The following is a 27,412-nucleotide window of genomic DNA, read 5'->3' as shown; positions in this document are numbered from 1 at the left end:
CCCCCCCTCTCTCTCTCTGCACGTCGTCGTCTTCAGAGCGTCTCACCGGATTTGCAGTCACGGACAGAGAGCAGAGGGTGTGATAGATGGCAGCTAGAAGACCAGAAGCGAGGCCGAGTACGTACGTGCTAGTCATGTGTGAAGGTGCTTTGGCATATTCGAATTCATGCGAGGCGGTTTCTGCCTGGACGGAGGTTCTGGTCTACAGTGTAAGTATAGATGAGTAACCGTCAAGAAATATCAAGACGGACTTCACGGTGAACCGTGAGACCCCGGGCCCCGCTACCGCCTTATTCTCCTCCTTTGGATCAGAGACGAAAGCACGGGACTCTGCGAACCTGATGTGGAACCCGATCGGACCAAGGAACGGTGAACACCCCCCCGTCATGCCTGACGAGCGTGGAGTATCCGTAACCGTCGTGAAGATCCCGAGGCGGCGCCCCCGGCGTTAATGGCACCCATCAGACCAGCAACCTACCACTTCAATCGGCCAGCATCGCCGTCTACAGTGTGGATCTGGCTCTGTAATCAAATGTATCTATTCTGCTCCTTCAGCAGAATGCGGAAATAGTGGTGGACGTTTGCCAGTTGAGGCCATGACAGAAACCCGCTCCGATCTCCCTGTCCGAGCTTGAAAAAATGAACCGTTCCAACTTTCCGCGGTCGTCTCTTTTTTGGTTTTTTTTTCCTGCCCACCTCCCCCCCGCCGCTGTCGTTCTCTCCCATCCTCGTTCGCAAACACATCTCCCCGTCTCCCCATCCACCCCCATCCCGGTCGTCAACGGTCCAAGGCGCAAGCGCAAGTGCCAACTCTTTCGTCATATCCAAGGAACTTTGTTCGACAGCCTCCTCGTCCACCTCCAGCTCGTCAACCAGCACACGCCTCTAATTACCTTTACCTCCGTCTCTCTTAAACTACCATCAAAAGGTACAATAGCCTCACGCTCGTTACTCTGTGCCCAATCTCGCACTCCCCCTCATCCTGCCTTGTCTTAAACACCACCCCCCTCTCAAAGCCTTGTCTCACCAAGTACACACAGACAATCGTAAAGATCAAGCAAGTTCCTTAGGGTTCGAAAAAGCACCGGCACCAGTAAAGCTCTCATAAAGCCCGCATCAACATATCCCACAGACTCCCGGCATTCTGCTCTCGCGCCTCTGTTCATTTTCCCCCTTTTCTCTTCTTTCTGTTCCCACCCACAGACAGGAAAAGGAATAGCGACAGCTGCAACATCACAGACAATAAACCAATTTACTGTTGCGCGAGAGACTAACCCGCCGGGCACGTCTTCGTCGTATCAATCATCTCACCTTTTCTCTCTGGTCCATTGCGACAGTGCAGGACAGAAAAAAGGCCACCGTAACACTCAGATCCCTTGATCATTCTTTCAACAATGGCGCACAACGCCGCAGTCATCGGCTCCACCGGCCTCGTGGGCTCCCACATCCTCACGAATCTCATCACCTCGGAAGCCTTCGCCGCCGTCAACACACTCTCCCGCCGGCCCCCCAAAGCCGGCGGCTTGACCCTCAAGCCCGTCATCGAGCAAGACACCTCGGCCTGGCCCCCGAAGCTAGCCGCCCTGCAGCCCACCCCGACAGTCGTCTTCTCCGCCCTCGGCACTACCCGCGCCGCCGCCGGCGGCATCGCCAACCAGTGGAAAATCGACCACGACCTCAACGTCGAGCTCGTGAAGGCCGCGAAAGCCGCCGGCACCAAGGCCTTCATCTTCATCTCGAGCGGCGGCACTCGTGGCATGCTGAGCGCCCAGGCGCCTTACAGCAAGATGAAGAACGGTGTCGAGGACGCCATCAAGGAGGCCGGGTTCGACCACGGCATCATCCTCAAGCCCGGCCTGATTCTCGGGGCGCGCGAAGAGAGCCGCGCCGGCGAGGGCGTCTTTCAGAGCGTCGTGCGTGGTCTGGGCATGATCAACCGCGGCGTCCAGGATACCTTTGGTCAGGATGCCGAGGTGATTGCCCGCGCTGCCGTGCACGCTGCCGTTCTTGTCGAGCAGGGCAAGGCGCCTGCCGGTCTGTGGGTCATTGAGGCGCCCGAGATTGTGAGGCTTGGACGCACCGAGTGGAAGCACGGCGCCTGGCCCCGTTCTTAGGCCTCGGGCGTGTGTAGGCTATCAGGTGGTGGACAGGTATGCTACCAGTGGCATGGGAAAAGTGATGTAGAGGTTGTTTTTTTTACGAGGACAAGTACGCCCGCCGTCGGAACTGTTCTGTCTTCTTGGTCCTACGGCGTTTGTCTCGTCTCGCGGAGTGTTTCCGTGGTGACACGGCGCCGGCTGAGCCATCTCTCTCGGGACCCAATCGCATCCTAGTCCGTGGTTACGGCGACGCAGAGACAAAGGTCACGGTATGGGACGAACGGTTCGTATACTTATTGGAAAGCTGGTTGTGTGCGGTATCACAAATCTCGTCTTTCCATCGTCAGGTGGACGTTGAGAGATGAGATTGCGTCTTGTAATGTTGGTTGGTTGTTCGCGTCCTCTGGCCATCCCTCCGCTCCCATTTGTTAGTACCGAGACCGTCAGCACCATGGTTATTCGTCCCTTTTCTTTTCTTCGTCTTTTCTCCTTGTTGATGTCATGGCTTTTGAATTGCTGGAATTGTTGATATCCCACGTGTAAGGAAATACCACCCACTGTCTTTAGAAGAACAAGATTGAGCCCAGGCAACATACTGTTATTTAATTGTTTATTTAATGGATCTAGTATATAACGCATTGTATCCGAAAAGTAGTCCCGACTGCGCTTCCCCCAATGATCAACCAAGTGCACACGTCTTACACGGGACGAATGTATGAATCTGTAAAAATCATTGGACGAGGATAAGCAAGGAAACCATCGCCTCGTCACACGGCAGCCTCCGGCCTGCCGGCTTGTCTTTCCCCATGAGGAGCGCCAGGCAAGAACAGGCCGCCCGGGCCCCACTCTCACCCGGCGCAACGTCGTGCCCCTCCCGATCGCGAATCGATAACGCATTCACCCACTCTCGCTCGAGAGTCTTATCGAAGCCGCCCGAATCGCTCGCTGCACCTCTCAACCTGAACAGTCATACCTATCGGAACGACGACCCCTCCATTGCAGCCCCACCACCACTTTCATCTCATCATCGAGCGGCTCTCTCCCTCTCTCTCTCACCTCAATGTCGCAATCTGTCTGACATTTCTTGCTCTCACATTAAAAACCTTGAGATCTTTTCTCCGAGATTGACACCTCCATTGCCTTTCTTCCAGTGTAAGCTAATCTGCATCGCCCCATCTAATCTCTAAACTGAGCCTGACAATTTCCCCAGAAACCAAAGCTCACCTCGCAGCTTACTTTTGAGAGTCTCACTCACTCACCCCGTGGTGGATTGGATTATTCAGCAAACACCAGAAAACCACCTTTCCAACCACACACAAACACACAAACTCATCTCGACAGAGAACCTAGTGTGCAGACGCTTGTTGGGGAAACAAATAAAAGTCTGAAAAGAGTCAGAACATACACGTCAAAATGGTAGCAACCGAGACGACGCGTCCCCTCATCGTCGGCCCGGAATCGGGCCCTGAGGCTCCTTACCCGTACAAGATGGAAGGAAAGGTCATTTCTGGCTTCGGCCGAGGGTCTAAGGAGGTTAGTCCCAGAGAGATTCCCCCGTACCGTCTCGTCGACCTGTTGCCGACGGCCTTTCTTCCTCTCACAACATACACACAAACGCCTCACTCACACCCACATTTATGATCCTCCCCCCAAGCACCACATCCCTTCAACCCCCCCTCCGCTTTTCTTCCCCAAAGCTAACGTCACGCCAGCTCGGCATCCCAACCGCAAACCTCCCCGTAGACGCCTCCCTGACCCCCTGGATCGACACCATAAAATCAGGCGTCTACTTCGGCTGGGCCTCCCTCTCCCTCCCCCCCTCCCACCCAGACCGCGTCGCCCCGCCCACCTCCTCGGGCTCCGGTCCCGCGCAGCCTCACATCGACTTCCAGCTCTACCCAATGGTCATGTCCATCGGCTACAACCCCTTTTACAAGAACACGGTCCGCTCCGCAGAGGTCCACGTCCTCCACAAGTTCTCGGCCGACTTTTACGACGCTCACATGCGCCTCCTCATCCTCGGCTTCGTCCGCGACGAGCTCGACTACAAGTCCCTCGAGGCCCTCATCGCCGACATCAACACCGACTGCGACGTCGCCAAAAGTTCCCTCGAGAGGACCGCCTGGGCGCCGCCCAAGGCTCTGCGGCCAGAGGCAACGGTTGACGGGTCGCTTGACGCAAAGTGGTTGGTCGAGGAGCTGCCCAAGGCCTAAAGTTTTTTTTTTTAATACATCAATCACCTGTTATGATCACCACGTCTCCTCCAAAAAAAAAGTAACACAAGACCAAACGAAGCGTTAGAATATAGAAGCATGAATTCGTTCCAAAAGCTCTGTCTGTCCACGAATAGGGTCCTGGGTATTTCCCTCTCTCGCCGAGGGGTGGCTGAAGTGAAGTGGTGCTAGGAAACAATGGGTAATATGAGCATAGAAACCCCCTTCCAAAGATGCGCCTTTCCCGGCCTCCCTTTCAACAGGAAAAGCCACATGTATCCATCAAGTAAATGACGAGAGAACAAACCAAAAGCTTCAATAAATTGAAAACGCCTCCCATGCCCTCCTTCCACATATGCCCTGATCGCTCCTTTTTAGTAAACCTCGCGTCACACAGCGAGTCCGTGAGATTCCTTGCTCTGGTAATAGCATGGGAGAAACTGCGTCTGTCAGTCTATGGACTTCTCTCAAAATGCTCTCTAGGGGTGGGATAACTCACGTTCATCACAATCAACATGGGGATATCGAATACGTCTCGTTTAATCATCCAACAGTACCGGCAGTCCACCTTGCCATCCTTCTCAATCTTGGAAATGCCATGCTCGCCATCGATGCGGGTAACGCGGTTGCTAAGTATGCTCTTGCGCGGGTCCTGCTGCGGTGTCATATCCGACGAGGCCGCGCTTTCCGTCTGCTCCTTGGTGCGGTACTTAAGGATCCGGCACGTACGGTTGACGCTGCCTCTGCTGTCGCCAAAAGCTAGGTGGGAGAAGTCGTCGTAGAACTCAACCACACTATCATCGTCGAGGATCTCGGCAATGAAAACGGGTTGCTTCCGCGGCCCGCTCTCATTCCTGATTTGATCGGCGAGCGTTGCGGAGGGTGCCTTGGGCGTTGAGAAGCCCGCCCGGCCCGTGTTGCGGCCACTGTTGCTTGTTGACCCGGTACCCCCGGTATTGACGTTCAAGTTGGGCTCGTTACCGAGGAGGACATCCTTGGTCCAGCCTGTCAAAGCGATGAACTCCTTGTTCACGGCGGCAATCTCGCCAGTACGACGTAGGACGATAGTGGGCGCGGAGCAATGATGCATGAACTCTTCGTACTCGAATAGAGTGCGTTGAAAACACTTCTCCATGAAGATGAGATCCTGACGGCTGAGAGTTTTGGTGCAGGCAATGAATGATGGGCGAATGCTGGCCAGCGCCTTTGCAATGCGCAGCGTCCTGTTGGCAGAGAAGCGCTTCGGCAGGTAGTCGATGAGAGCGTGGAAACCGGCGAGATATGGATATGGCTCCTTTACGGTCTCGTAAATGGACGAAGGGTCGCGCTGCCTCTTGCCGAGGAGCGTGTGAGGACCACTTTTTTGAGAGGCGCCGGTCTTTGCTTTCGGCCGATTCGGGGCGGTTATGGTCTGGGAGTTTCCAACAGCGCCAAAGTTCCCACTTGGAGATCCTTCAAAGGTAAAGTTAGTAGGTTGCGGGCTGGCGGTGTTGTCTGTGCTTGGACTATGTAGGCTTGTTGGGCCAGCAGCAATGGCGTAGGCATGTGGAAGGCCATGTTGCAGATTGCCTTGTTGGTACATGCCGTTGGAAGACTGGTCTACACCCATGAAATCGTTGATCATACCGCTATCGTACACTTGGCCAAACTGGTTGTTGCCATTGTTGCCAAAGACGTTGGTGGATCCAAAGTTGACTTCACCACTTGGTCCGGACAGGGAGCCGTCGCGCGGTGGGGTTTCCGCCGCGCCCGACGACATGTGCCCGAGCATGCCGAACTCCATGGCGCCATACTGGCTGCCAAAGTTGAGCCCTTCCAGATCAAAGTTGAAGATTGCTGGGTTGCTCGGATCGAATAACGTATTGAAGGGGTCGTTGGCGACCTGCGGCGAGATCATGCCACCAATGGACCGAGCAGTGTTGCTCGGCTGCGGGAAGGAAGGTGATATCGGTGACGGTTGCGCCTGATACGGTAGGCCTTCGGGAATGCCGACAGGCGTTTGCTGACCCGAGTAAACTGGGAACGACGTGGTTGCGCTCTGACCAAAATACGTGCTACCTGCCGTCGATGCCGTATCCGAGGCCCCGCTGTGTTGCCGTTGGCCATTGGGGCGGGCCGGCGCCGCGTTGGGGTTGTAGTTCGGGCCCAGCACGGGCCGCAGAGCTTCGGGCGGAGCATCGTGTAGGTATTTCGCCTTCTTGCGGACGCCATCTTGGCAAGCTTCTGCGAGTCCACGCTTAATGCATCGCTGACAAGGTCGTTCATCTCCTGTAGCCATCCCATCAGCAAGGTTGCATCGCAGACGGCCATACGAGTGGAGCAGGCAGCTAAACCCCGGTTATCACGGGGGTCACTTCAAAGCTTTACAAGACTTCACGGCCATTCACTTGACCAGAGACTATCGCGAGCCGGACCCAGAGGAATCGGGCAAAGCTTACCGCAAGTCAGGTGGGCTCGTTGGCAGGCGAAGCACGCCCGGCGAGCCTTCTTCCTCCTTGGTCGTGAAGGATCCTTGGGATCGTACTTCTTCTTAACCTCGCCGTTGGTGTCGGCACCGCTGTCGTGAGATTCGGCCATCTTTTCGTCTTCGTCGTCTCTTATAGGCGTGTCGTCGTCGTACTCGTGGTCATTATCTGACATGGCATCCGAGACCTCTGGCCCGGTATCGTCGAGGCCGTCAGGCATGGTGTCGTGGATTTATATATACAAGCCTCCCCTTGGGTAGAAAAAAGAAATGGCGTGGGAGCTGGCGCGGTGACGGCACGGTACTGCAAGCCCCGGGCCACGAATCTCCCTGATGATCCGTTTGCGAAACCACAGGGCTCACTTTCAAACGGATGTGGCCTGGCCCGGTGTCGCGCTGGATGGGCGTCGTAGTGTAGGAAAGGAAGCAGGGAAATCCTCCTGCGTCGGCGTAGAGTGACACACGCCGGGGTTCTGGCTGGGCTGCTGCCACACACACAGCTCAAAGTGCACCACCACTGCGTGACTAGCTATCTCCAGAGCCTGTGTACGTAGTGGCAGTTCGAGTCTGCGAATAGGAGTCCAGCCGAAAAATAGTTCCCGCCACGGCGTGGTATGGGAGAACAGGGCCAGCAATAGGCGCTGTGCGCTCCCGCAATATGGGCCGGGAGAGCCTTGTTTTCTCCCTCTTACTTTGTCTCCTTTTGCGCCGCAAGTAGGCAGATGGCTTACAGGCAGGGCAGGACAGGGCAGTAGGGATAAAGTCGGCGAGCCTTGGGTCTCCTACAGCTCGTATCCTCAGCAGTCAGGAGTCTCCAATGGTGGGTTGGTGGAGAGAAAAGAGGCGTTCCTTGTGTGACGTGCTCGTCACGACAAGACTAGGACTCGATGGTTGGCGCAGTCGTTTCGAGACCGGTGTTCGCGTCGCGGACCACATGAGGTCGCGGGGACAAGGACGTATACAGGGTCGTTGGGCGGATAGCCGACTGACGGCGCTGGGCCGGGGTGATGTGACGGAGGTTCTGAGAGGTCGAGGGCGAGAGTGGTGTCTGCAGGTAGCCGTTGCCCATGTGCTTTTCTGCTGCAAGCATTGACACGCGGTATGGGAGTTTTCGTTGACTACTTTGTAATAAGCAGTACTGATAGAGCGGATCGCATTCGCAGGTTCGTGGTCGCAAAAGCAGCGGCGCAATTGAAGGGAAAGCGGCGTCGTCGGGGTCGCGGCAAGATTTTGGAGTCGTGATGTTTATCCTCGGTCGGGTGGAAGAGGAGCACGCGAGGTTTGTCGTCAGAGCTGACCGTCGGTAAGAAAAAGAGAGGGACAGGCAGAGGGAGCCAGGGTGGTACCTTGGGCAAAGCAAAGTACCTTGGCTGCAGCACCTGTTAGGCTGTTTTACACGCCCAGAGAGAAACGGATTCCCCAGCCTCGCTGCCGTTGGTCAAAGATTTGCGTGCTGAGCTGCGGGGTTTTCTTGGAGAAAATATCACACTCGTCATTCGTTGGGCCGAGGGGGAATGTGGGCGCATTGTGTGGGTCCTAGCCGAAAATCCCACTGAGCAACCCTTCAAAGTGGCCGCTACATGAGGCATCGCGTAGACTTGCGTCACTGCAGATGTATCTAGTACTATGCCCCCGTCTGTCTTTCCCTCGACGGCTGCACAGTCGGTGCACCGTTGGGGACTGTGGAAGGCGGTACGGTAACAAGGACGGAAACAATCCATCTTCTTCGTCTGTACTCCGTACTCGATGGCTTGAAAAGTTGGGCACATGCCTGCCGCCCGCTCCTGCAGAACATGCACCTGTGCACTTACATGCAGACACTTGGGTCCAGATGCAATCCGAGCAAAGGTTTCTCATTACAAAACTTCGTAACTCGCATCCTCGCAACTTGGTCCGGACTAGGTTGGCCAGGCCATATCCTGCTCACCTCACCCACGATTTGAATTTCATCATATCAACTTACCTCATCCTCGATCCACGACAAACCCAAAACTTGACGCTGATTACCTAACAGTAACCATCCGTTTGTCATCTGCTTCGCCTTGGCTCCTTGGAAACACTCGCCTTTTTGTCAACCTTTTGCCAACCTGGTCAGGTTCAGTCGCACGGCATTACGTTAGCGGCGCAATTGCAAGCCACTCACTCTGTTGGACATCTGGCATTCTAAAGGTTCTATTGCTGCATGTCAGATCCACTACGATCTCGACATCCAACGACCGCAGTCCGCAATCTGCCTGGACCCAAGACAAGACAAGCCGAGGGCCGAGTGACGACTTACACCCAGCTTGGGGATCCAAAACGTGCAATGCACTTTATGTCACTGCTCGCTGAGGATGTGCATGGTATTGTTGCATTAACATTGGTCTTAGCCGACTTGCCGAGCATCGGTCTGTCTATCCATCTGCAGTCCAGCAGCCACTCGGGGTATCTCATTGCATGTGAGCACAAAATCAACCAAGGTTACTCGCCCGTCAATGGCAGCCACTCTGTCAGCCCCCGTCTGTCGCGTTACCATCCAGCCTTCTCGTTATGGCTGCCTGACGACCTTTCCATCAATGCCAGCCCGACCCCTTGGACACTTGCAGAAGGTTACTGCCGTCCACCTCACGACGATCGACGCGATCAACAGCTGCATCTGCTGCGCGCGGACTCCCGCTCACTATTCGTCCAATAACGCCAAGTGGCATCCCAACTCGGCCGTCTGGGTCAGGAACGCGCATACTATGGGTGCCCACAACCGACAGCAGCGGCAGCGAGGCTGCATGCGACGACTGTCAACCATTCATAGGCAGGCAGCCTTTGTTGGTACTCCCCACCATCGCGGAAAGTCTGTGCGATGCCGTTCGTGCCTGATCCCTCGCCGGCCGTCGCTGAATCTCTCGTTGCTTTGGCGTAATGGCCAACTTTTCTTTTTTCCATTGTAGAATTTGACGCCCCTCTGCTTTAGGCCTTCGTAGCGAATCGACTACGGCTTCTAATCTTTTTGCCATACTTGAAGAAGATATAGGGGAATGGAAGCATGGCCACCGTTAAAAAGGCGAGCAATGAAGATGCCCAGGAATATCCAAGTTTGTTATACATCTGAGTTCCAAACAACGGGAACGCGGCTGTTGAAAGAGTTTCCAAGTCAGCGCCGAACGAAACACGATACCACCCGGCTGAGTGGTTAAGGCGTTAGTGCCACGGGGCAACTTACCAGCGGACATGCATCGCACAAACGCATTACTTGCGAGGGCCGACGCGGCGTACAAAGGATAAGCATCGACCTAGAAGCCCCAACATTAGCACAGTTCTGTCGTGTAACATCCGGGCCTGAGACCGATTCCAAACCCCTGGAACGCCACAAGCGGGGAGCTGGCGGGACGTATTTCACTTACAAGAAACGTAAAGATTCCAGTAAAGACGAGGAGAGTCCTACGACACATCAAGACGGTCAGCTGCATGCTCCTGCATCCAAGATGGAAAAACAACATCACCCCACGGCCCGTGGAGGCCTGACAAAGCTTGCCTAACGGCCGAAAGCATATGCCAGCACATGAACCTGCAGAAGCCTGCAGAGACCTGCTCAAAGCAACCACGGGGTTGTCTTGTCACGGCAGAAAGATGCGGATGTTGCGAAACCACGGGCCTTTTTCCAACTTTGGGTCATACTTGCGATGCTGTGCGAAGGGACAAGTGAACTTACCCAGCTCCAAAAATGGCGGATCCAATGATGGGCATGATCCAATGCACATGAATGCTCCATCCGAACCAGAAGATACCAATTGGACAGAGGAAAGCGCCCAGAATGACTGGCGGAAGGCGGAACTCTGGCTCACTGGCACCCTCGACGCCCGTTTCCTTTTCCAAGTCCGCCATGAGTCGACTACGGATACGGTGCCACAAGGGGTCGGTCGCGGCGGCAAGAAACATACCCACGAGGATGCCCAGGAATGTGAGACCGACTTGCCACAGGTTGAAGCCATGAACCGTTGTGAAGACGAGCGGGAATGCGCCGAAGAAAAGGTATAGAATACCTAGGAGAATGGCTGAGAAGATGTCGAGACTGAGGACCATGGGCTCGAATGCAATGAGCTGGAACGGACGCATTAGGGAGATGCCGATTGTCCTGATGACCGACTTGGTTGTCTTCTCGACAGGGGCCTTCCACCGCTCGTCACCTGTCTCTTTTCGGATCTTGCGTGCCTTGGTCCGCAGGACGATCGGATCTGTAAGCATAAGTCAGCTCTGATAAGCTAGTCCAGGGGCGCACCCTCCATGGACACTCACGATAAGTCTCTGGGACGAATAGGACAATGGCAACTAAAAGCACAAAGGCCCAGATGATCATGACATAGTACGTCCACCTCCAGTGGGCGTTGTAATTGACGAAGCCGCCAATCAGCGGGCCGATGCACGGTCCGATGAAGGGAGCAAGTGAGTACATCAGCATGGGGGCTTGAAGCTCATGACGAGCAAACAAGTCACTCACGGTGCCACCGGACACGGCGAGGAAGGCACTGCCAGACAGACCGTCGAGAAATCGGGCAACGATCATGGTTGCAATGTTCTTGGCGACGGCTGACGGGATGATCCAGATGACATACATGGACCAAGAGACCAGGTAGATGGGCCGGCGACCGTAAAATTCGCTGAGGGGGCTCAGGAACATGGGGCCCAAGCTGATGCCAAGAACGAAGACTGACAGGCCGATAGTGCTCACCAGTCGGGAGTTGCCGAACTCTGCATCCATCTGGGCATATGTCGAGGTGTAGATGGAACTTGCAGCGGTGCTGTCTCACATCAACATCTCATCGCAAACTCGTCGATCAACTTCACTTACACGCAAAAACTGGCGCACGACACAATGGATACGATGAGCCACTTCCTCATTTTGCCCAAACTACGTGGGCTCATGGGATCGCTGTCGCCGCCCTCGAAAGTCACTTCATACTGGTCCTTTTCCGGTTCTCTCGGTGGGCCATCGTCGCGCTGCTGGTAGTCGTCACAGCTGTAGCCGTTTTGCGACCGCGTCCGGGTCATGGACCTTGAATGACGGAGCGACCGTGTACCGGCGGCGCCTGTGCGGATGGGCTCGAAGCCCGAGTCCTCGTGGACTGTGGCGCTGTCATCGTCCTGGTTTAATGAGCGGCTCTCGGCCTTTTCGACGTCTCGATCGACCTCTTCCGTCATGATTGTCGTTGAACGCTGGTAGAACACCAAGTAGCAACAATAACTGACAATTTTTTCCCCCTCTGGTCTTGAGTAGGGCCAACTGATAACGACTTGATATCAAGGGTACCGTTAGTCGGCCGATTGCGGAAGTCGGATATTTGTACGGATATCCCGTGTGGTTATTATGGGCCGGGTTCCGAGTTCCAGTGGTCGTGTGGATCGTGACAGGATCAGATCAGATCAGTCGCTTGCTGGGATGGGCCTTGCTGCGAGCAGATGTGTGTGAAGGGCAGTGGTTTTCATTTGGAAGTGGAAGAAATAGATCCTCTCCCATTGCGACGCTCACACTTATTCCACGACCCAGAAGGAGAAGCAACAGCAGCAGCGAAAGGGGGTGTGGTGGAAGAAGACTTCTTTTTCATCGAGTTGCAGTTTTCCCGATACCCAACCTGGAAGCAAGCAGCAAAGGCGCGAGTAAGTGGATTGTGGGGACCTCGCGCAATCGGCACCGCATCCATTCACACGCATTAGTCAAAGACGATGGATGGCTGGACGGCGCGACCCGTTTGTCAATTTTTTTTCTCACGCACTCGCTTCTCGACGATTATTCAGCCCAACACGCAGTTCGCTCTCTGGAGAGGAAGCACACCCCAGACTAGGGTGGATCTCGTCATCGCGGCAAAGGGGAAGAGGAGAAAGGAGTACGGATATCTACACAGGAGAGGGGCATGCACGCGTGTCATAAAGCCCCTGGTGGTGGGTGACAGACTATGGGATGGATGACGCTGTACGGATATTGGGCCCTCCATCGCCTTGGGGACGTCCTCCAGTCCTGCGTTGGAGCCAACAGTATGCAACCTATTCTTAAGAGAGCGGATGAAAGGGTCCAATGGAAGGTCATTTCAGTCGATCGGCTTTGTGGCGCGGGAGTTTGCAATTGCTAGCAATTTGACAGTCTTTGCATTGGCCAAACGGGTTAGTGAAGGGCGGCGGGGCTCTCTCGGGAATAAGCCGCCATCGAGATGACGTTGGGAGAGCCGAGATTCACCACTACCTTTTTGGTCTCTTGCTCTGTTCCTCGTTCAGTCTTTCCCCAGTCTAGCGCCAGCGGAGAAGACAGGGTATCCTCGGCGTCTGGAAACCGGGATGAAATGAGACAGAAGGCGCCTGTCACTGTTGTCAGTCTGCAACGAGTCGCAGGGTGCCAAAATTGGCCCTGTGGCCCTGTAACCTCATTGCCGACTTACAGGAGCAGAGAAATGGTTGCTGAGAAGAGTCCCATCCCTCCCTTGGCGGAAGTCCACCACGGGGTACTAGTACATAGTAAGTTGCGCGACCCAATGGAATGATAGGTTCACCGATGAAATAGTACGTACGTTCGATAAGCTTGAAGCTCGAGCCTCGAACTCGTTCCCCCCATCTATCATACTTTGGTTAGCTTCCCACTCTCTCCTCTGACATCTGAAAAAATGGTTCAGATTGCCCGGCATGTGGGCTTTTTAGGTAGTCGATCCCTGATGATCCCCGCTTTCCCAAGTCCCAGGACCTGCAAAAAACAGCTGGGCTGATAATTTCGCTTCTCACGCAGAGGGCCGAAGCCGCGAGAGGGTTGTCAGTATCGGCAGCTTCCGTTATCTGGTTTCCAGTGTCTGTGCGCATTGCCAATTTTTCTGACAGCTCGCCTCTCTGTTCCTCTCTCTTCCTCTCTCGCGCCTTTCGGGGATTTGGGGGGGGGGCTTAGGTTCGATGCAGTCGTTTGCCTAGCATTACCACGTGCTCCGATTTGTGATGACGAATTCGGGGCCGCGGAAATCCTTCTGGGGTTGAATACTCCTCGGAAATATGACCAAGATTGGTCATCCGCTCATTCAACGTGGTTCGCGATGTACAACGTTGGGGCTCACTAACAAAATAGGTAAGTAAGTAAGTAAGTAAGGTAGTCCTCGATGGCTCGTGATTCTTTCATCGCCTTCTTCCTTTCTATCTACTTGGAGATGGATCATGTGCGGTCTCCATAAGCGTTATTATCATACATGAACTTTCCATCTAGCCAATGTACCTTACTTACACGTACATTCATGACCCGTCACCTCTTTCTATGTATCTCGCTTCACTGGTTAGTATGTAGTTGCTGAACCCTCGACACCGCATAAAGCCAGAAGGGAAGAAGATGAGAAAACGCCAGTTGCATGCAAAAAGATCAACAACCCCAGAAAGCATGTCGTTGGGCTGCCAGACGCACGTCGTCAAACAGCGGCCGGGCCCAAGGCCCACCACCAGCACCTTCACCCTCCGGACCTCCGGAACCTCCGAAACCGCCAAGCTCCGACTTTCACATCCGGTAGTACTCTGGCAAGCTACCAAAGTCCGGCACGGTCCCAGAGCAGTCAAAATCCCGATCGTACGCCTTGGCCGGCAGGATCCCGGCCGCGAGACCCTTCTTGTAGCTCCATAGCGGCGCGCTCTCCGTGTCCCACGTCCAGTACCACCACCCCCACCCCTTTTCAAACGAGTGCATCTGCGCCTCGGCAAACATTTGCAAGAAATTCTTGTAGTCGCTGCTAAACGCGCTGGCGTCGCCGTTGGCCGTGTCGCAGTCGCATTTGCTGTCCTCGGTCGGGCACCGCGGCTCGAGGATCGACGTGCTCGCGTTGCCCGTGTTATACGTCCCCGTCCAGCGGTTGCCCCAGCCAACGTTGGTGAGGTATTTGGCGCAGTCCGTGTCGGCTTGGGACCACTCGGCAAAGAGCGTCGGCCCGTAGCCCGTCGAGGTATCCATGGACTGCTCCGTCTGCTGCGTCCACCCGCTGCAGGCGTACTCGACTTTTTTCTGGTGCGTGTAGACAATCTGGTCCGTGTTGAAGATGACGTACTGGTGCACGTCGAGCGCCAGGTCGCTGTAGCCCGTGAGTTTGCCCTGCCAGTTGGCCAGGCCCATGAAGCCGTCGCCAAAGACGACGATGCCGCTGATGCCGTTGCCCTTGACGAGCTTGTAGGCCTGCGCCGTCCACGAGACCACGTCCGCGTTGTTGAGCTCCACGTTGCGCGGCTCGTTGGCGAGGCCGTAAAAGGCAATAATGTTCTTGTAACGGTCCTGCGCGAAGAACTTGGAGAGGCGGTCGTGCATGTCGAGGCTCCGCTGGGCGTTGGTCGCGCCGTCGGTGCCGTTGAGCCAGCCGATGACGCCCTGGCGGCCCGAGTGGTTCCAGCCGTTCTGGCTGCCGGGGAGGCCGTGGACGTCGAGGTTGACGCGGAGGCCGTACTTGCGGGCCCACTCGATGCCGCGGAGGAGGTAGCGCCAGGAGGTTCGGAAGAGGTAGGGGTCGCCGTCGTAGACCTCGACGGCCCAGTAGTTGAAGGGGATGCGGACGTGGTCGAGCCCCGCGTCGGCGATCTCCTTGAACGTGGACTCGGTGACAAAGGTCGAGTAGTGCTTCTCGAGGACCTCGGCCGTCTGCTTTGTGCCAAGGTGCGTGCAGAGCGTGTACTCGTCAATGATGCCGAGTCGGGAGTCGTAGTCGAAGAGCGAGGGGGTGATGAAGGGCTCGAGGTTCAGCCAGCCGCCGACGTTGACGCCGCGGGCGGGCCGCGAGCCGTAAGAGCCCCACGCGTCTTTGAGCGCCGGCACCTTGTCGTTGGCCTTTGCCGAGTCGTCCCAGTCGGTGTACAGGCCCATGACGGGCAGGTCGCCAACCATTTGGTCGGTAAAGGTGACGTTGAAATCGGTCGTGTCAGCCCAGGACCACGGGTCAAGATAGGTGCCGCGCCACTTCATTGGGACGCTGTCCTGGTTCCCGTCGCCCAGGGTCGTTTTCGTCGGACTGCTCTTGGAGTTGTTCTTACTGACCACCACCGCCACGACGATGATGATGATGAGGAGAACTAGTGAGACGCCGAGGCATATCCCTGTTCGCAGTCAGCTCATGTCCTCCAAGTCCAGAATCGAACCAGCTCACAAAGCTTCTTGCGCTTCTTTACGGGTTTCGGAGGGTCCTCCATGAGATACTCCTTCTCGAAGCTGTGATCAGAACTGTTCCATCCCCCGCCTCGCAAGTGACCTCGTGAGCGTCCCTCCTCCATCACCGCGCCGCTGACCACCCGCTTCTTCTTGTTCTTGTGCTCCCTCCTCGGCTTCTCATAGACCGCATCCCTGTCCTCCTCTCGCCGCACCCTCTTTGGTCGTTCCGTCGGCTCATCTCTGTAGGTCGCTTCGCGCCGCGCCCTCCTTCTCTCCGCCCGCTCTGCATCTGCGTCCCTCGATGATCTGCCCGCACCCGATTCCTTCTTTTCCCTCCTTTCCCTCCTCTTTTGCCTCTTGACGTTGTCTTGGTTCAGCTTCGCCAACGCATCCACGGATAGCGATTGCGAGCTCCGTTCCTCTCTGCTCTCGCCCGAGTCCGTGGCCGGCCGTCTGGATCCCTCCGCGCGCGGCCGTCGCTTTTTGTGATGGTGTTTCCTGCCCGATGAGTCTCGCGGTCGATGCGACGACGGTCTCGACGATTCACCGGGCGCCATTTTTTCGCAAATGCCGTAGGGTGGAAAGTACCTAGTCGCCGTTGCACTGGAACGTTTGCGACTCGAATGACATTCCTGGCGTAGGTACGGATACGTTGTGGGAAATACGTAAGTCGTGGCTCGCTTGGTGCCAAGACCCGTAACCCAATTCCCCCTGCCTTGTTTTGGAGGTGCTTTGGCGTAATCGGTTGTTGGCAGGACAACAATCGACCGAGCTCTGCGCTTATCAGGGCGTAAAGTGGCTGTAGGGGTCTGTGGCTTGCAGGAGCCGCTTCAACCCCGCGAACGCCGTTGCAAGCCGAAGATTGACTTACATCGCCCGCCAACCGTCGGGTTAGGACGAGGGTCTATCTCGTCTGGCCCGGCTGCCTTCAATTCCCTTTATCTCTAGAAACTCACCAAACCCACAGGCATTGGCTTCCCCAGAAGGTTTTCTTTGGGCCGCTCTATATCATTCACAATGAAGCCGTCGTCACTTTCATTACGTCCGCTGCGGCGAGCGCTGGCGCCGTCGGTATCGACACAGCTGCTCCCCCTTGCCGCCCCCCGGCTCTACTCGACGCACCCGCCCAATGCGAAGCTCAACATTCCCGTGGACTATGCGACAACGTCGCTCCTCGCGCACTCGTCACAAAATGCTCTCAGCACGGCTGAGCTCCCGGCGGAGGTGCGCGACGGCACGACAAAGAAGATGAACTTGTTCCAAGCCATCAATGACGCTCTCTCGATTGCGTTGGCCGAGGACGATTCGGTCATGGTTTTTGGCGAGGACGTCGCCTTTGGCGGCGTTTTTCGGTGTACGATGAAGCTCGCGGAAACGTACGGGGCCGATCGCATCTTCAACACGCCATTGACTGAACAGGGCATCATGGGTTTCGCCATTGGGGCGGCCGCAGAAGGCATGCGGCCTGTCGCGGAGATACAGTTTGCAGATTACGTCTACCCGGCCTTTGACCAACTCGTCAACGAGGCGGCCAAGTACCGATACAGAGATGGCGCCTGCGGCCGAAGCGTCGGCGGCTTGACCGTACGGATGCCTTGCGGCGGCGTCGGCCACGGCGCCCTCTATCATTCCCAATCACCCGAGAGTCTGTTCACGCACATTCCCGGTCTGCGCGTGATCATGCCGAGGTCACCTCTGCAAGCCAAGGGCCTGCTGCTGGCAGCTATACGTAGCAATGACCCGTGCATCTTCATGGAGCCCAAGATCCTGTATCGTGCGGCTGTCGAGCAGGTCCCCGCGGGATCATATACGCTACCGCTGTCCAAAGCCGAGGTCTTGAAGGAGGGCAAGGACGTGACGATTATCTCGTACGGACAGCCGCTGTACACTTGTATGTCAGCCATCCAGCGGGCCGAGGAGGAGCTGGGCATCTCTGTCGAGCTCATTGACCTGAGGACACTATACCCTTGGGATAAGGAGACGGTGCTCCAGAGCGTGCGCAAGACAGGCCACTGCATCGTGGTGCACGAGGCGATGGTGAACGCTGGTATTGGTGCCGAGGTTGCCGCCACGATCCAGGAGGATCCCGATACCTTCCTGAGGCTGGAGGCGCCGGTTGCGAGGGTCGCGGGATGGAGCATTCACAGTCCATTGCTTTATGAGAAGTTCAACATTCCTGACGTTGCGAGTAAGTGTAGTTCCCTCAGTCAAATACGTTGGTTGATTTCTAACTGATCCAGGGGTGTATGATAACATTAAGCGGGTTCTGGACTATTGAGGGTTGGTAAGGAACTAGGAGTGAGTCAACAAACACAGGAGAGAAAGTAAAAAAAAAAAAAAACATGGAACATACCCCCTGATGATATACCGATCCATCCTCAGAAGCTTTGTGTCGGCAGCAATAGAAATGAAGTAGATTCAAGTTACAATGGGCCCAAATAGTCGAGTGAGCTTCGTGATGAGAAAGTACACGTTGGGCCCCACTTCATTGCGCTCGAGTGGAAGTCCCGCGCTAACAATTAACCACTTTCCCAGCCAATCTGCTCTCCCCTGTCCCGCCTCCAACTGCCCCGCATTACGTTTCAACGTCCCATCAAGAGGCAGCTCTTCACTACAGCCGCATCATCACCGACCAACGTCGGACTGCGCGACCAGATCTTAACCCGTGCCGGATTACCTCACAATGTCCCAAGTCGAGACCGTGTCTTCCTTCGTGGAGGGCGCTCCACCAGGCGAGGTACTTCCCACCCCACCCCCAATCCCTAGGACGCATGACGTCGCGAACCCCAAGCTGACCCCGATTGAAGCTCGCAGATGTCATTGCAGGTATACCACACTTGGCTCACCCACGACACCCCATCCTCGAACGACGAAAAGATGATACATGAAATATTACTGACACTGGTCAAGACATCAAGTCGCTCACCGTATCGGACCCCGAGATCGTGTCCAGCCTCGAGCCGGCGTTTGAGAAGTACAACGAGGAGCAGTTCATCACGGTGAAGCTGCCAGGCGGAAGCCAGCAGGTCAGTCTGAGAGTCTGGAGATGGAGTATCAAGGGATACTAAATAAACAGGTCATCATCAGCTCGCACAGCTCGCTCGGCGATGGCCAGTACTTTGACGTGGAGAGCTCCACGAGCTTCTCCTTTGACCACACCACACAGAAGGCGAGCAATGTGCAAAGCTACGTGCTGGAGAGCGCCAACGCGGACTTGATGTAGGTTTTCACGGGCATAGGTCACACGGGATCAGCAATGAGGCTAAAAGTTATGCAGCAAGTCGACGTTGAAGAGCCTCGGCCCCTATGTCCAGGAGCACTTCCCCAACGCTGCGTACGGTGCCTATCCTACTGAGAAGGATTCCAAGGTTGCAGTCATCATTGTCTCGAACAAGTACTCTCCCAACAACTTTTGGTATGTGGCGGCGTCGTTGCACGCTTTTATCCCCTTCCCTTTCGATCGTCTTGCACTAACACGGGTGGAACAGGAACGGTCGCTGGCGGTCCGTCTACATCTTCGACCCCTCCTCCGAGGCCCTCGAGGGCTTTGTCAAGGTCGACGTGCACTACTATGAAGACGGCAACGTCCGGCTTCTCACCAGCCGGCCCACCCAGGCGTCGGTCTCGTCGGGCACGGGCGCCGGCATCGTCAAGGAAATCTCCGCTTCGGAGAAGAAGTACCAGGAGGAGCTCAACAGGGGGTTCACGAGCCTGAGCGAGGGCGCATTCAAAGGCCTGCGACGACAGCTTCCCGTGACGAGGCAGAAGATTGAGTGGGACAAGATCACCTCGTACAGGCTGGGTCAGGACATTGGCGGCGGCCGGAAATAAAGGGACGTACGGTGAGAGTCTTCTTTCGTTTACCAAGGGCTACATATAGAGTGATGCTCGACCGGTGCATTCAGCATGTAAAGCTAGGAATGGTTTAAAAAGCTTTCTTTACCTCCAAACCACTTGTCTGCCTCCAGTGACAATGTACGTTTTAGAGATGGGGTCCAGCAGGCCCCATCGAATAATTAACTATACGCATCGGCTCCGCGCGATTGTTGGATGACAATAGACAGATAGGAACAAATTCTTACTGAATCAGAAGGTTCAAAGTGATCCAGTAGATATCAAAGAACACTTAAAATGTATCTTTCTATCTGTCTATGACAGGCACTGGATAAGCTTAAAGACGATGTTAACCGGCGGTAATTACCTAATTAGGTAACAAATCGCGATGAGCTTTGAACGATTGTCAAACAAAAAAAGGGTATTGCAGCTGATTATCGAAAGAGCTGGATCTCGTTTTTGACCCCGCATGTTCCCCGCCTTTGCTTTTTCACGTACGGAAAACGAGTGGGAGTTTTGATATGACAATACCGGAGACTGCACGGGACTGCCTCGGGATCATCCCGAACTTCCCGACGTGTCGATGTTGCAGGATGGGGAGGTCCGGAATTAGCATTTAGCAGATTCCAGGCTACGCAATCGCGGAGGAATCCCTTGCAGTCGGGGCGTTAAGAACATTGATGGCCTTTTAATGTACTCACGGAGTGTCTCTGTATAGGACCGTCGTGGCGCACGGCAAGAAGCATTGTCCGTTGGAGGAATTGAAGTATTCATATACTCTGTGAGACCCAGACTCTTTAACGGTCAGATATGCAGTGTAGTAGTGTATCCCGTACGTTGCGCCCAGCGCCAGCCCTGGTCCAGCTATGAACCCGGCGGAACGGCGAGATAAAGGAAAGATCCGACGGAATGTTGGCGTCGGGAAGAGAGCCTGGAAGGAAAAGGCGGACATGGGTGGTGCAGTGGGCACGGCGTGTATCCCCCGTAGAAGCGGGCCGTGGAAGCGGGATTTCGGCGGACAATGACCTTGCAGCGCGATACTTGTGGGCTTTACAGGACTCTGGTGTTGCAGTCGGGCTGCTCGTGAACCACGAGAAGCACAAGAAGTCCCGGCGATTGGCGGTGCGATTTTACGAACACGAATAACTGGATCCTCTCCCGCCCCCGCGGGCTCTTGTTAGAGCCAGAGGCCGGAAAGACCCTTGTGGCTGACGGACGACAGACAGACTCAAGACTCGGTGTGTATGCTGGGGGGGAATGTTGCAGTCGGTTTCTTCCTGTATAAAGAAGCAGGATGGGCAAACAGAAGATCTTTGAACATAGGTCATCGTGGTCCCAATCCTAGACTCCAAGTCAAGGGCCGAACAGTGTCCGTACTTGAGATATTACGTAGTGCTGCGGGAGCGGACACCGAATTGATTCCGCCCGGTTGGAGGGGGTCATGGGTTCCGAAACGTGCTAAACCTGGTGGTGTTCTCCAGAGTGCAGTGTATTGATCAATCGCGGAAGTTTGGGGCGGTAAAGAGTAGAGGACCCTCGTAATAAGCGGCGAGCGTTTAGGTTTGCAGCGGGAGCCCTGACTCGACATGTCCCTTCGGAGTGTCATTGGGCGGGGGAAAATAAAGGAGACGTGGCTGTCCAAGCAGGGCGGTTTAACCTAGGTCCTATGACCGAGGTCCCGGTTCATGGGGTATGGCAAAATAGACGCGGAGTGAGTTTGAATCTTGAAGGTGACCTACTATTGGGTACGAATAGGTATGTGACTGTTGTTTCTATGCATCAAACGGTGGCCAGCCTTGGAAGGTGTCGGGGTGGGGTTCGACTACCCGAGTGCGATGCCGAGAAGGACGCCGGCGAACTTCTCCTCTCCAGCCCGAGCAAGTCCCAAGCCCAAAGTGCGGATAGTCGTTTCCATGGTGTTTGTCCTCACTCTCTCCGCCAGCTAAATTGGCATCCCCCTTGAGGATTGCATCTTCCTTGTGCTGCCGTACCTTCAAAGTGCACTGACCCACATGACCTAGCGAATCACATCAGCTGTGCACTAATTTCTTCTTCTCCCATTGGCTCAAACACCGCCCACCCCCCTGAACGGACCGTCGGTACCTTATCCTCTTTCCCCCAAGCAGTGCTATTCCATTGTGTCCACAGTGACCGCTGGACCCAGCAGAAGCTCCCATTAGCTGTCAGTCCCAGTCCAAGTGCTGCCTTTCCCCCCTCCCCGATTTTTAGCGGGGGCCCGCGATAAAGCAGTAAACGGGCTCAACAACATCCGAGGGACCTGTTTCTCGTCCGATTCCTTTCCTCTTCCTCCTGCGCCAAACTCCTCCTTCCACTTCATTTCGCCCACAAAGCCTCCTTTGTCTGCGATTCTTCTTCGAACGTCCCTTGTGTCGCGCAAACCTCTCGAATCCTCTTACCGGAATTCGAGCCAAACCGCAGAACCCTCAACAAACTTCACACCACAAGACAAAAAAAGGAGCCACGTTTTACCACCAAAATCCTTTGCGGTTATCACACAAATCAGTCACAATGGGCGCCGTTGAACTCACTTACCAGGATGTTGCCGAGCACAACACCAAGAAGGACATCTACATGGTGATCCACGACAAGATCTACGACTGCACCAAGTTCGTCGACGAGCACCCGTAAGTATTAGACCTGCTCCCAATTGCCACGCTTGCGCCGGTGCTCTACAGCTCGGAATTTCAATCTCTCCCCGATCATTACTCCCAACTGACCTTTTTCTCTTTCCCAGCGGTGGCGAGGAGGTTCTTCTTGACGTCGGCGGTCAGGATGCCACCGAAGCCTTCGAGGATGTCGGACACAGCGACGAGGCCCGCGAGACCCTGGAACAATTGTTCCTTGGCAACCTGAAGCGCCAGGTGAGTAAAACAACCCGATTTGTCGCCATCGCGCACATCGCCTGAGCTGCGGGAATTAATTATGCTGACTTTTCCGTCCTACAGCCCGGAGACCCTGCCCCCAAGAAGCAGGTCGCCGCCAGCAGCTCATCCTCCAGCAGCGAGAGCACCGGCTTCGGCATCGGCCTGTACGCCGTCCTTCTCGTCGGCGGTGTCCTCGCATACGTCGCCTACCAGTACCAGCAGCAACAACAGCAGCAATCCGCATAAGATTGTGAGCCGATTGCTGTGTCTCGACTTGCTCACAGCAAAGTGACAAGTGCTGAGAGGGAAAGGGCTCCCCCCCAAATCGCCGCCGCTCCCGAAAAGGGGGAATGACAGTGCGCGCGCCGCCTCCGCGACCAAGGGGGACCCAGTCGTTGTCTTCAACAGGCGGAAACGTTTTCGAGAGGGAGGGTAGGGCTCACGTGGAAGCCTTCGCGTCACCCTGGGACCCAATGGATGTGTTACGAGCTGGCGCAGACGGGTTATAGGGGAGCTTTTATTCAGCGGCGAAGGATCTGGCTGGTTAAGTATAAACCGAGCCGAATCTGCCGGGAGAATATATGCTTTTAATAGAATATACTTTCTGGTTACGATTGTTTTCAGCTTCTGTACTAGATATCTGGGGTAGCGGGCCGCGTTATTCTGGGGATATGCTAAACGCAACCGTTCAAGCTGCTACGCACTTTGGTGAATGAACAGACCGACAAGCCGCGAGGTCGACGTGTAAACCTATGTGACATAGCAATTGTGATTGCAATCATGCTCTTACTACACCCAGACAACAGGTCCTTGATCCATCAGAGGCTCACAAATTAGCCTACGCTTGTGCTCACCAATTGCCATAGGAAACCGGTCGCTGCCTCACCCAAGGTAACTAGTTACCGCTCTTGCGTAAACCTGGTGTTTCCGTGAGCAAGCGTGGCCCGTGCAACTCACAACGCATACCCAGGTCCCTGCTGCAAGGCCGTACCCAATCAGCTCGGAATCCTTTGCTGGGAGGTGGAATCAGGGCGTCTCCATATTCCGAACCAACCGACCTGATCACGCCGTGGCTCAGTTCGTCTCCACTGAGTCACCAGCCTCGTCCGTGCGCCACATTATTGAACGTCCCAGAGAATTGAATCGCCAGCAGGCGGGTATCCTACCATTATCTTGGATCGACAAAGAAGCCTTTTTTTCTCGTTTCTTACCCAGACTATCAACTCACGTCGAGGACGGCAACTCGAGATAATACGAATCGCGCCGATAAGTACGAATATTGGCGGCTTTCTGTGTTAACAGCGATCGATTCGAGGGATACGGGCGGCGACTGTGACGGGCGAAGCTGGGATAGCTCGACGATTTGAGCGATTGCGATTCTGGTGCGAAGCGAGAGCGACGATCGATTTAGAGTGAATCGAAGGAGTTGATATCGATCAAGGCGACGGGGGAAAGCTTGGGAAGGTCTCTTCTAGCAGCATCTTCTTGCGGGGAGGCGGTTCTCGGCGTCGTTGCCTTTGAGCATTACAGATCGACTTTGGAGGAACCTTTCCAGCTCGAGACGAGGCAACCGAGAACCGAAGCCTGTCGCATATCCGACCAAGAGTTCATTGAGAGTCGCGTAGAACTTTGCAACGTTCAAGAAGGTTCCTGCAACCTCTGGGTCCAGAATCGAGTGGCCGGTCCATTTGCGCCACGATTTGCGCCGAGATACGTCGACCGCTCAACAATTATACCACCTCCTGGCGAGTAACGTTGTGAAGCAGCCTAAGTTTTCACCTAGTTGCGCAAGGTTTTGGAAAGGACCTAGTCCTGAGGCCGTCACCTTCACCCTCAAACTAAACGGCGTCCCGAGCTGTCACCCCGCCTTCAAGGCCTATCCCGCAACACACGCCACGAGCTTCGGAAAAAACGGTCCACTACCATATCAAACAACACGTTCATCGCCCGTCATGTCGTCCCTTCTCGAAAAGCAGAAAGCTGCGTTCAGCAGCTCACTGGCCTCGGCCGCGAGCAAGCTACAGTCTAAGAACACATCTCTCGCACCACCATCACCCTCCCCGTCCGTCGGCAGCACGGCGTCCGCATCCAAAAATGACACCACGGCGTCGGGTAAGCGGAAGCGCGACCCCAACGCAATCGTTTACTCGCAGCCTCAGAACACCAGCTTCGGTCAGGAAGTCTTTACGCAAATGCAGTACGCGCTGGAGTGGCTCAAGGGCAAGGACGAACCCAAGACGGCGACCGAGATCTTCGACCACCTGGGCCAGACCCGCAGCACCGACAAGCACAAGCAGCAGCTGGTCGAGGGCATGCGACGGCACCCCCGCATTCAATGGGTGCCCGACCCAAAAATGTCGGAGCAGACGTGGCGGACGGGCACGTACGTCCACCGCCCCATCATCCCCGGCGTCAGGGACAAGATGACGCTCCTGCGCCACCTGCAGAGCAAGCGGGACGCCGAGGGGACCAACGTCAAGGACCTCAAGGACGGGTGGCCCGACTGCGACCAGGCGCTCATGGAGCTGGAGCGCGAGCACAAGATCCTAATTGTCAAGACCAAGAAAGAGCAGCACCCGCGCGCCATCTGGCTGGACGACGCGACGCTCCACCACCACGTCGACGACGAGTTCAAGCGCATGTGGAACGTCGTCGAGGTCCCCTCCATCGACGACATTGTCAAGAAGCTCGTCTCCGTGGGCCAGAAGCCGGCCAGCGCCGACCCCAGTACCATCAAAAAGGTTGACTCCAAGAAGCAGCAGAAGAAGCGGGCCGTTCGGCGCACGGGCAAGACGACCAACACGCACATGGAGCATCTGCTCAAGGATTACAGCCACATGGTCAAGCGGTAGACAAATCACCGGTTGTGTATATACACAGAGACTGCATTTTGAACGGCGTTTTGGGGCAGGGTGGGAAGACGGTGGACGGATGGACGACTTTTCTTTAGGCAAAAGACCTGGCAGTTTGTCTTTATCCTTTCCGTGTCTCGTACTCATTTCTTATAGACGGGTGGGTTCATGATGGGCCCTTTGCCAAGAAAACAAAAGAACAATGAATGAATAACCAGCATCATTTCATTCTTCGACGCTGTGCTATGGAAATGATGTTCTGCCACCGCAATGCAGTATCGCTCAATTCGAAGAGCTAGAAAATGGAACCAAAAACCTAGAAAGCCACCCCCAACCGAACCCCTCACCCCCCTTCTTTCCCTTTCCCCTCCTACCTTACTATGGCTAAGAAAGGAAATTCTCACAAAGAACAAATCCAAATCAATGATCCTCGTTGACCCGCTCAAACACCCTCAAAAACACATCCGGCTCCTGGTTCCCACCGACCCTCCACCGACCCTGCACCGTAAACGTCGGCACCCCCGTGACCCCCGCCTTCCTGGCCCGGACGACCTCGCCGTCGACGAGCTCGCCCGCACGGTCGCTGTCGAGCGCGGCCTCGGCCTCGGCCACGTCGAGCCCCGCGGCGGCGGCGGCGGTGGCGACGAGGTAGTGTCGGTCCGTGATGTCGGCCCCTTCTTCAAAGTGGCCCCGAAACAGGGCCTCGAGGAGGCGGTCTTGGGCTGTGGGACCCTTGCGGGCCAGGGCCAGGGCGAGGAGCTTGTGGGATTGCCGCGTGTTGCCCGTCGTGCCCGCGACGTCGGGGCGGATGCCGGCCGAGGCGCAGATGGAGGTTACGCGGGCTATGGCGGAGGCGAGGTCGCCGCCGAGGGAGAAGCGCGTTGTGTATATTTCGCGTTTGTCGTAGCCTGTCGGTTTTTTGTTTCCATGTTAGGGGGATTTATGTTTTTTTTTCCCCTTCCGAGGCTTGATATCCTGGCATGGTGGGATTATGGAGGTGGATGCAAAGTAAGAGGGGATTGGGGCCGCGGGGGCCCGGGGTGGTCAGGAGTGAGAGTGAAGAGGCATGTGTGGGTGTGTGGCCTTTCCCCCTTCGGTAGTGATGGAATTGGGATACATGTAAGACATGGATGAAAAAGACAAAAGGAGGAAAAATAGAAGGAGAGGAAAAAAAAAAAAAGTGAAACGTACCGGAACTCTTCAACGCCGGGTTGAGGTAGAACGGCTTCCAGATGACCTCGAACTCGGCAGAGGGGTCCACGGCGCGGTATTGTGAGATTGCGCTTTCGAGGTTCCTCTTGCCGACGTAGCACCACGGACATAGCAGGTCCGTGACGGCCTCGATTTTTATGACAGGCATTCCTTTTTGGGGGGTTGTGTTGTCTCGATGAACAGAATCCTCGTTGTGGTATTTGTCGTCGATTTCTCGACTTATATTGATGGGGGGTTGGTGCAGAATGCGCGCAGCGCGCCGTTCGTCGGGCCTGGGCAATGATGGCCCTCTTTTGGGGGACGAATAGAATAACAGTCTTATTTCTATTTTTTCCCCCCAATGATGAATAAAGAACTAGTGAGTGTAAATAAGAGTTCGATGAGTAAAAGAAAGAAGAGGGAGGACGTCTGTTGATGAGAATACTTGAGGTGTCGTGATGTTGCGCCTGCTGTTGTTCTCTCTCAAGGCTGCCTAGGGCGTGTGCTTAGGGCGGATGTAAACGAGTTTCGCACCGGAATGAGTGACGGTTCCTGTCTGTCACGGGAAGGTTGACTTGAGAGTCCGTTCGAACTCTGTTTGGAACGCTGGGAAAGGGGGATGGGGCGGCCGGAGGGTTTTGATCTAAAATGAAATGCCCTTTCGGAATTAATTAAGAAACAGCAATAGTAGGGAGGAGTAGAAGAAGAAGAAGGATGAGGAGGAGGAGGAACGTTAAAGAGATGTGGGTATCAACTTTGTCT

At 55.3% G+C, this 27,412-nt stretch overlaps 10 protein-coding genes across 10 annotated transcripts; 5 read left to right on the top strand and 5 right to left on the bottom strand.

Moving 5' to 3' along the window:
* Positions 1–1,394: 1,394 nt before the first annotated feature.
* On the top strand, positions 1,395–2,114 carry CORC01_14200 (uncharacterized protein; the record flags this gene model as incomplete). The annotated part of the gene is made up of 1 exon (XM_022625811.1): positions 1,395–2,114. The coding sequence occupies one exon, from the start codon at positions 1,395–1,397 to the stop codon at positions 2,112–2,114; it is 720 nt and encodes a 239-aa protein (XP_022467689.1).
* A 1,398-nt stretch (positions 2,115–3,512) lies between these two features.
* On the top strand, positions 3,513–4,312 carry CORC01_14199 (riboflavin kinase; the record flags this gene model as incomplete). The annotated part of the gene is made up of 2 exons (XM_022625810.1): positions 3,513–3,632; positions 3,812–4,312. The coding sequence occupies 2 exons, from the start codon at positions 3,513–3,515 to the stop codon at positions 4,310–4,312; spliced, it is 621 nt and encodes a 206-aa protein (XP_022467688.1).
* A 389-nt stretch (positions 4,313–4,701) lies between these two features.
* CORC01_14198 (transcription factor) lies at positions 4,702–6,997 on the bottom strand (the record flags this gene model as incomplete). Its single annotated transcript, XM_022625809.1, has 3 exons — positions 4,702–4,752; positions 4,812–6,580; positions 6,751–6,997. The coding sequence occupies 3 exons, from the start codon at positions 6,995–6,997 to the stop codon at positions 4,702–4,704; spliced, it is 2,067 nt and encodes a 688-aa protein (XP_022467687.1).
* Positions 6,998–7,653: 656 nt separating this feature from the next.
* Positions 7,654–7,866, bottom strand: CORC01_14197 (uncharacterized protein; the record flags this gene model as incomplete). Its single annotated transcript, XM_022625808.1, has 1 exon — positions 7,654–7,866. The coding sequence occupies one exon, from the start codon at positions 7,864–7,866 to the stop codon at positions 7,654–7,656; it is 213 nt and encodes a 70-aa protein (XP_022467686.1).
* Positions 7,867–9,719: 1,853 nt separating this feature from the next.
* Positions 9,720–11,948, bottom strand: CORC01_14196 (major facilitator superfamily transporter; the record flags this gene model as incomplete). The annotated part of the gene is made up of 6 exons (XM_022625807.1): positions 9,720–9,883; positions 9,973–10,042; positions 10,154–10,190; positions 10,462–10,984; positions 11,046–11,548; positions 11,599–11,948. 6 exons carry the CDS (start codon positions 11,946–11,948, stop codon positions 9,720–9,722), a joined length of 1,647 nt encoding a protein of 548 aa, XP_022467685.1.
* Positions 11,949–14,262: 2,314 nt separating this feature from the next.
* Positions 14,263–16,445, bottom strand: CORC01_14195 (beta-glucosidase 6; the record flags this gene model as incomplete). The annotated part of the gene is made up of 2 exons (XM_022625806.1): positions 14,263–15,836; positions 15,887–16,445. The coding sequence occupies 2 exons, from the start codon at positions 16,443–16,445 to the stop codon at positions 14,263–14,265; spliced, it is 2,133 nt and encodes a 710-aa protein (XP_022467684.1).
* A 460-nt stretch (positions 16,446–16,905) lies between these two features.
* Positions 16,906–19,719, top strand: CORC01_14194 (transketolase; the record flags this gene model as incomplete). The annotated part of the gene is made up of 7 exons (XM_022625805.1): positions 16,906–18,076; positions 18,149–18,186; positions 18,424–18,625; positions 18,799–18,914; positions 18,965–19,107; positions 19,166–19,303; positions 19,377–19,719. The coding sequence occupies 7 exons, from the start codon at positions 16,906–16,908 to the stop codon at positions 19,717–19,719; spliced, it is 2,151 nt and encodes a 716-aa protein (XP_022467683.1).
* A 2,532-nt stretch (positions 19,720–22,251) lies between these two features.
* Positions 22,252–22,853, top strand: CORC01_14193 (cytochrome b5; the record flags this gene model as incomplete). Its single annotated transcript, XM_022625804.1, has 3 exons — positions 22,252–22,367; positions 22,478–22,604; positions 22,689–22,853. The coding sequence occupies 3 exons, from the start codon at positions 22,252–22,254 to the stop codon at positions 22,851–22,853; spliced, it is 408 nt and encodes a 135-aa protein (XP_022467682.1).
* Positions 22,854–24,559: 1,706 nt separating this feature from the next.
* Positions 24,560–25,459, top strand: CORC01_14192 (transcription initiation factor IIE subunit beta; the record flags this gene model as incomplete). Its single annotated transcript, XM_022625803.1, has 1 exon — positions 24,560–25,459. One exon carries the CDS (start codon positions 24,560–24,562, stop codon positions 25,457–25,459), a length of 900 nt encoding a protein of 299 aa, XP_022467681.1.
* Positions 25,460–25,879: 420 nt separating this feature from the next.
* Positions 25,880–26,819, bottom strand: CORC01_14191 (DSBA-like thioredoxin domain-containing protein; the record flags this gene model as incomplete). Its single annotated transcript, XM_022625802.1, has 2 exons — positions 25,880–26,367; positions 26,651–26,819. The coding sequence occupies 2 exons, from the start codon at positions 26,817–26,819 to the stop codon at positions 25,880–25,882; spliced, it is 657 nt and encodes a 218-aa protein (XP_022467680.1).
* Positions 26,820–27,412: the final 593 nt, after the last annotated feature.

Source organism: Colletotrichum orchidophilum, assembly GCF_001831195.1.
Source record: "Colletotrichum orchidophilum strain IMI 309357 chromosome Unknown Scaffold_250.1, whole genome shotgun sequence".
NCBI classification, from domain to species: Eukaryota; Fungi; Ascomycota; class Sordariomycetes; order Glomerellales; family Glomerellaceae; genus Colletotrichum; species Colletotrichum orchidophilum.
This window is presented reverse-complemented; position numbering and strand designations above follow the sequence as displayed.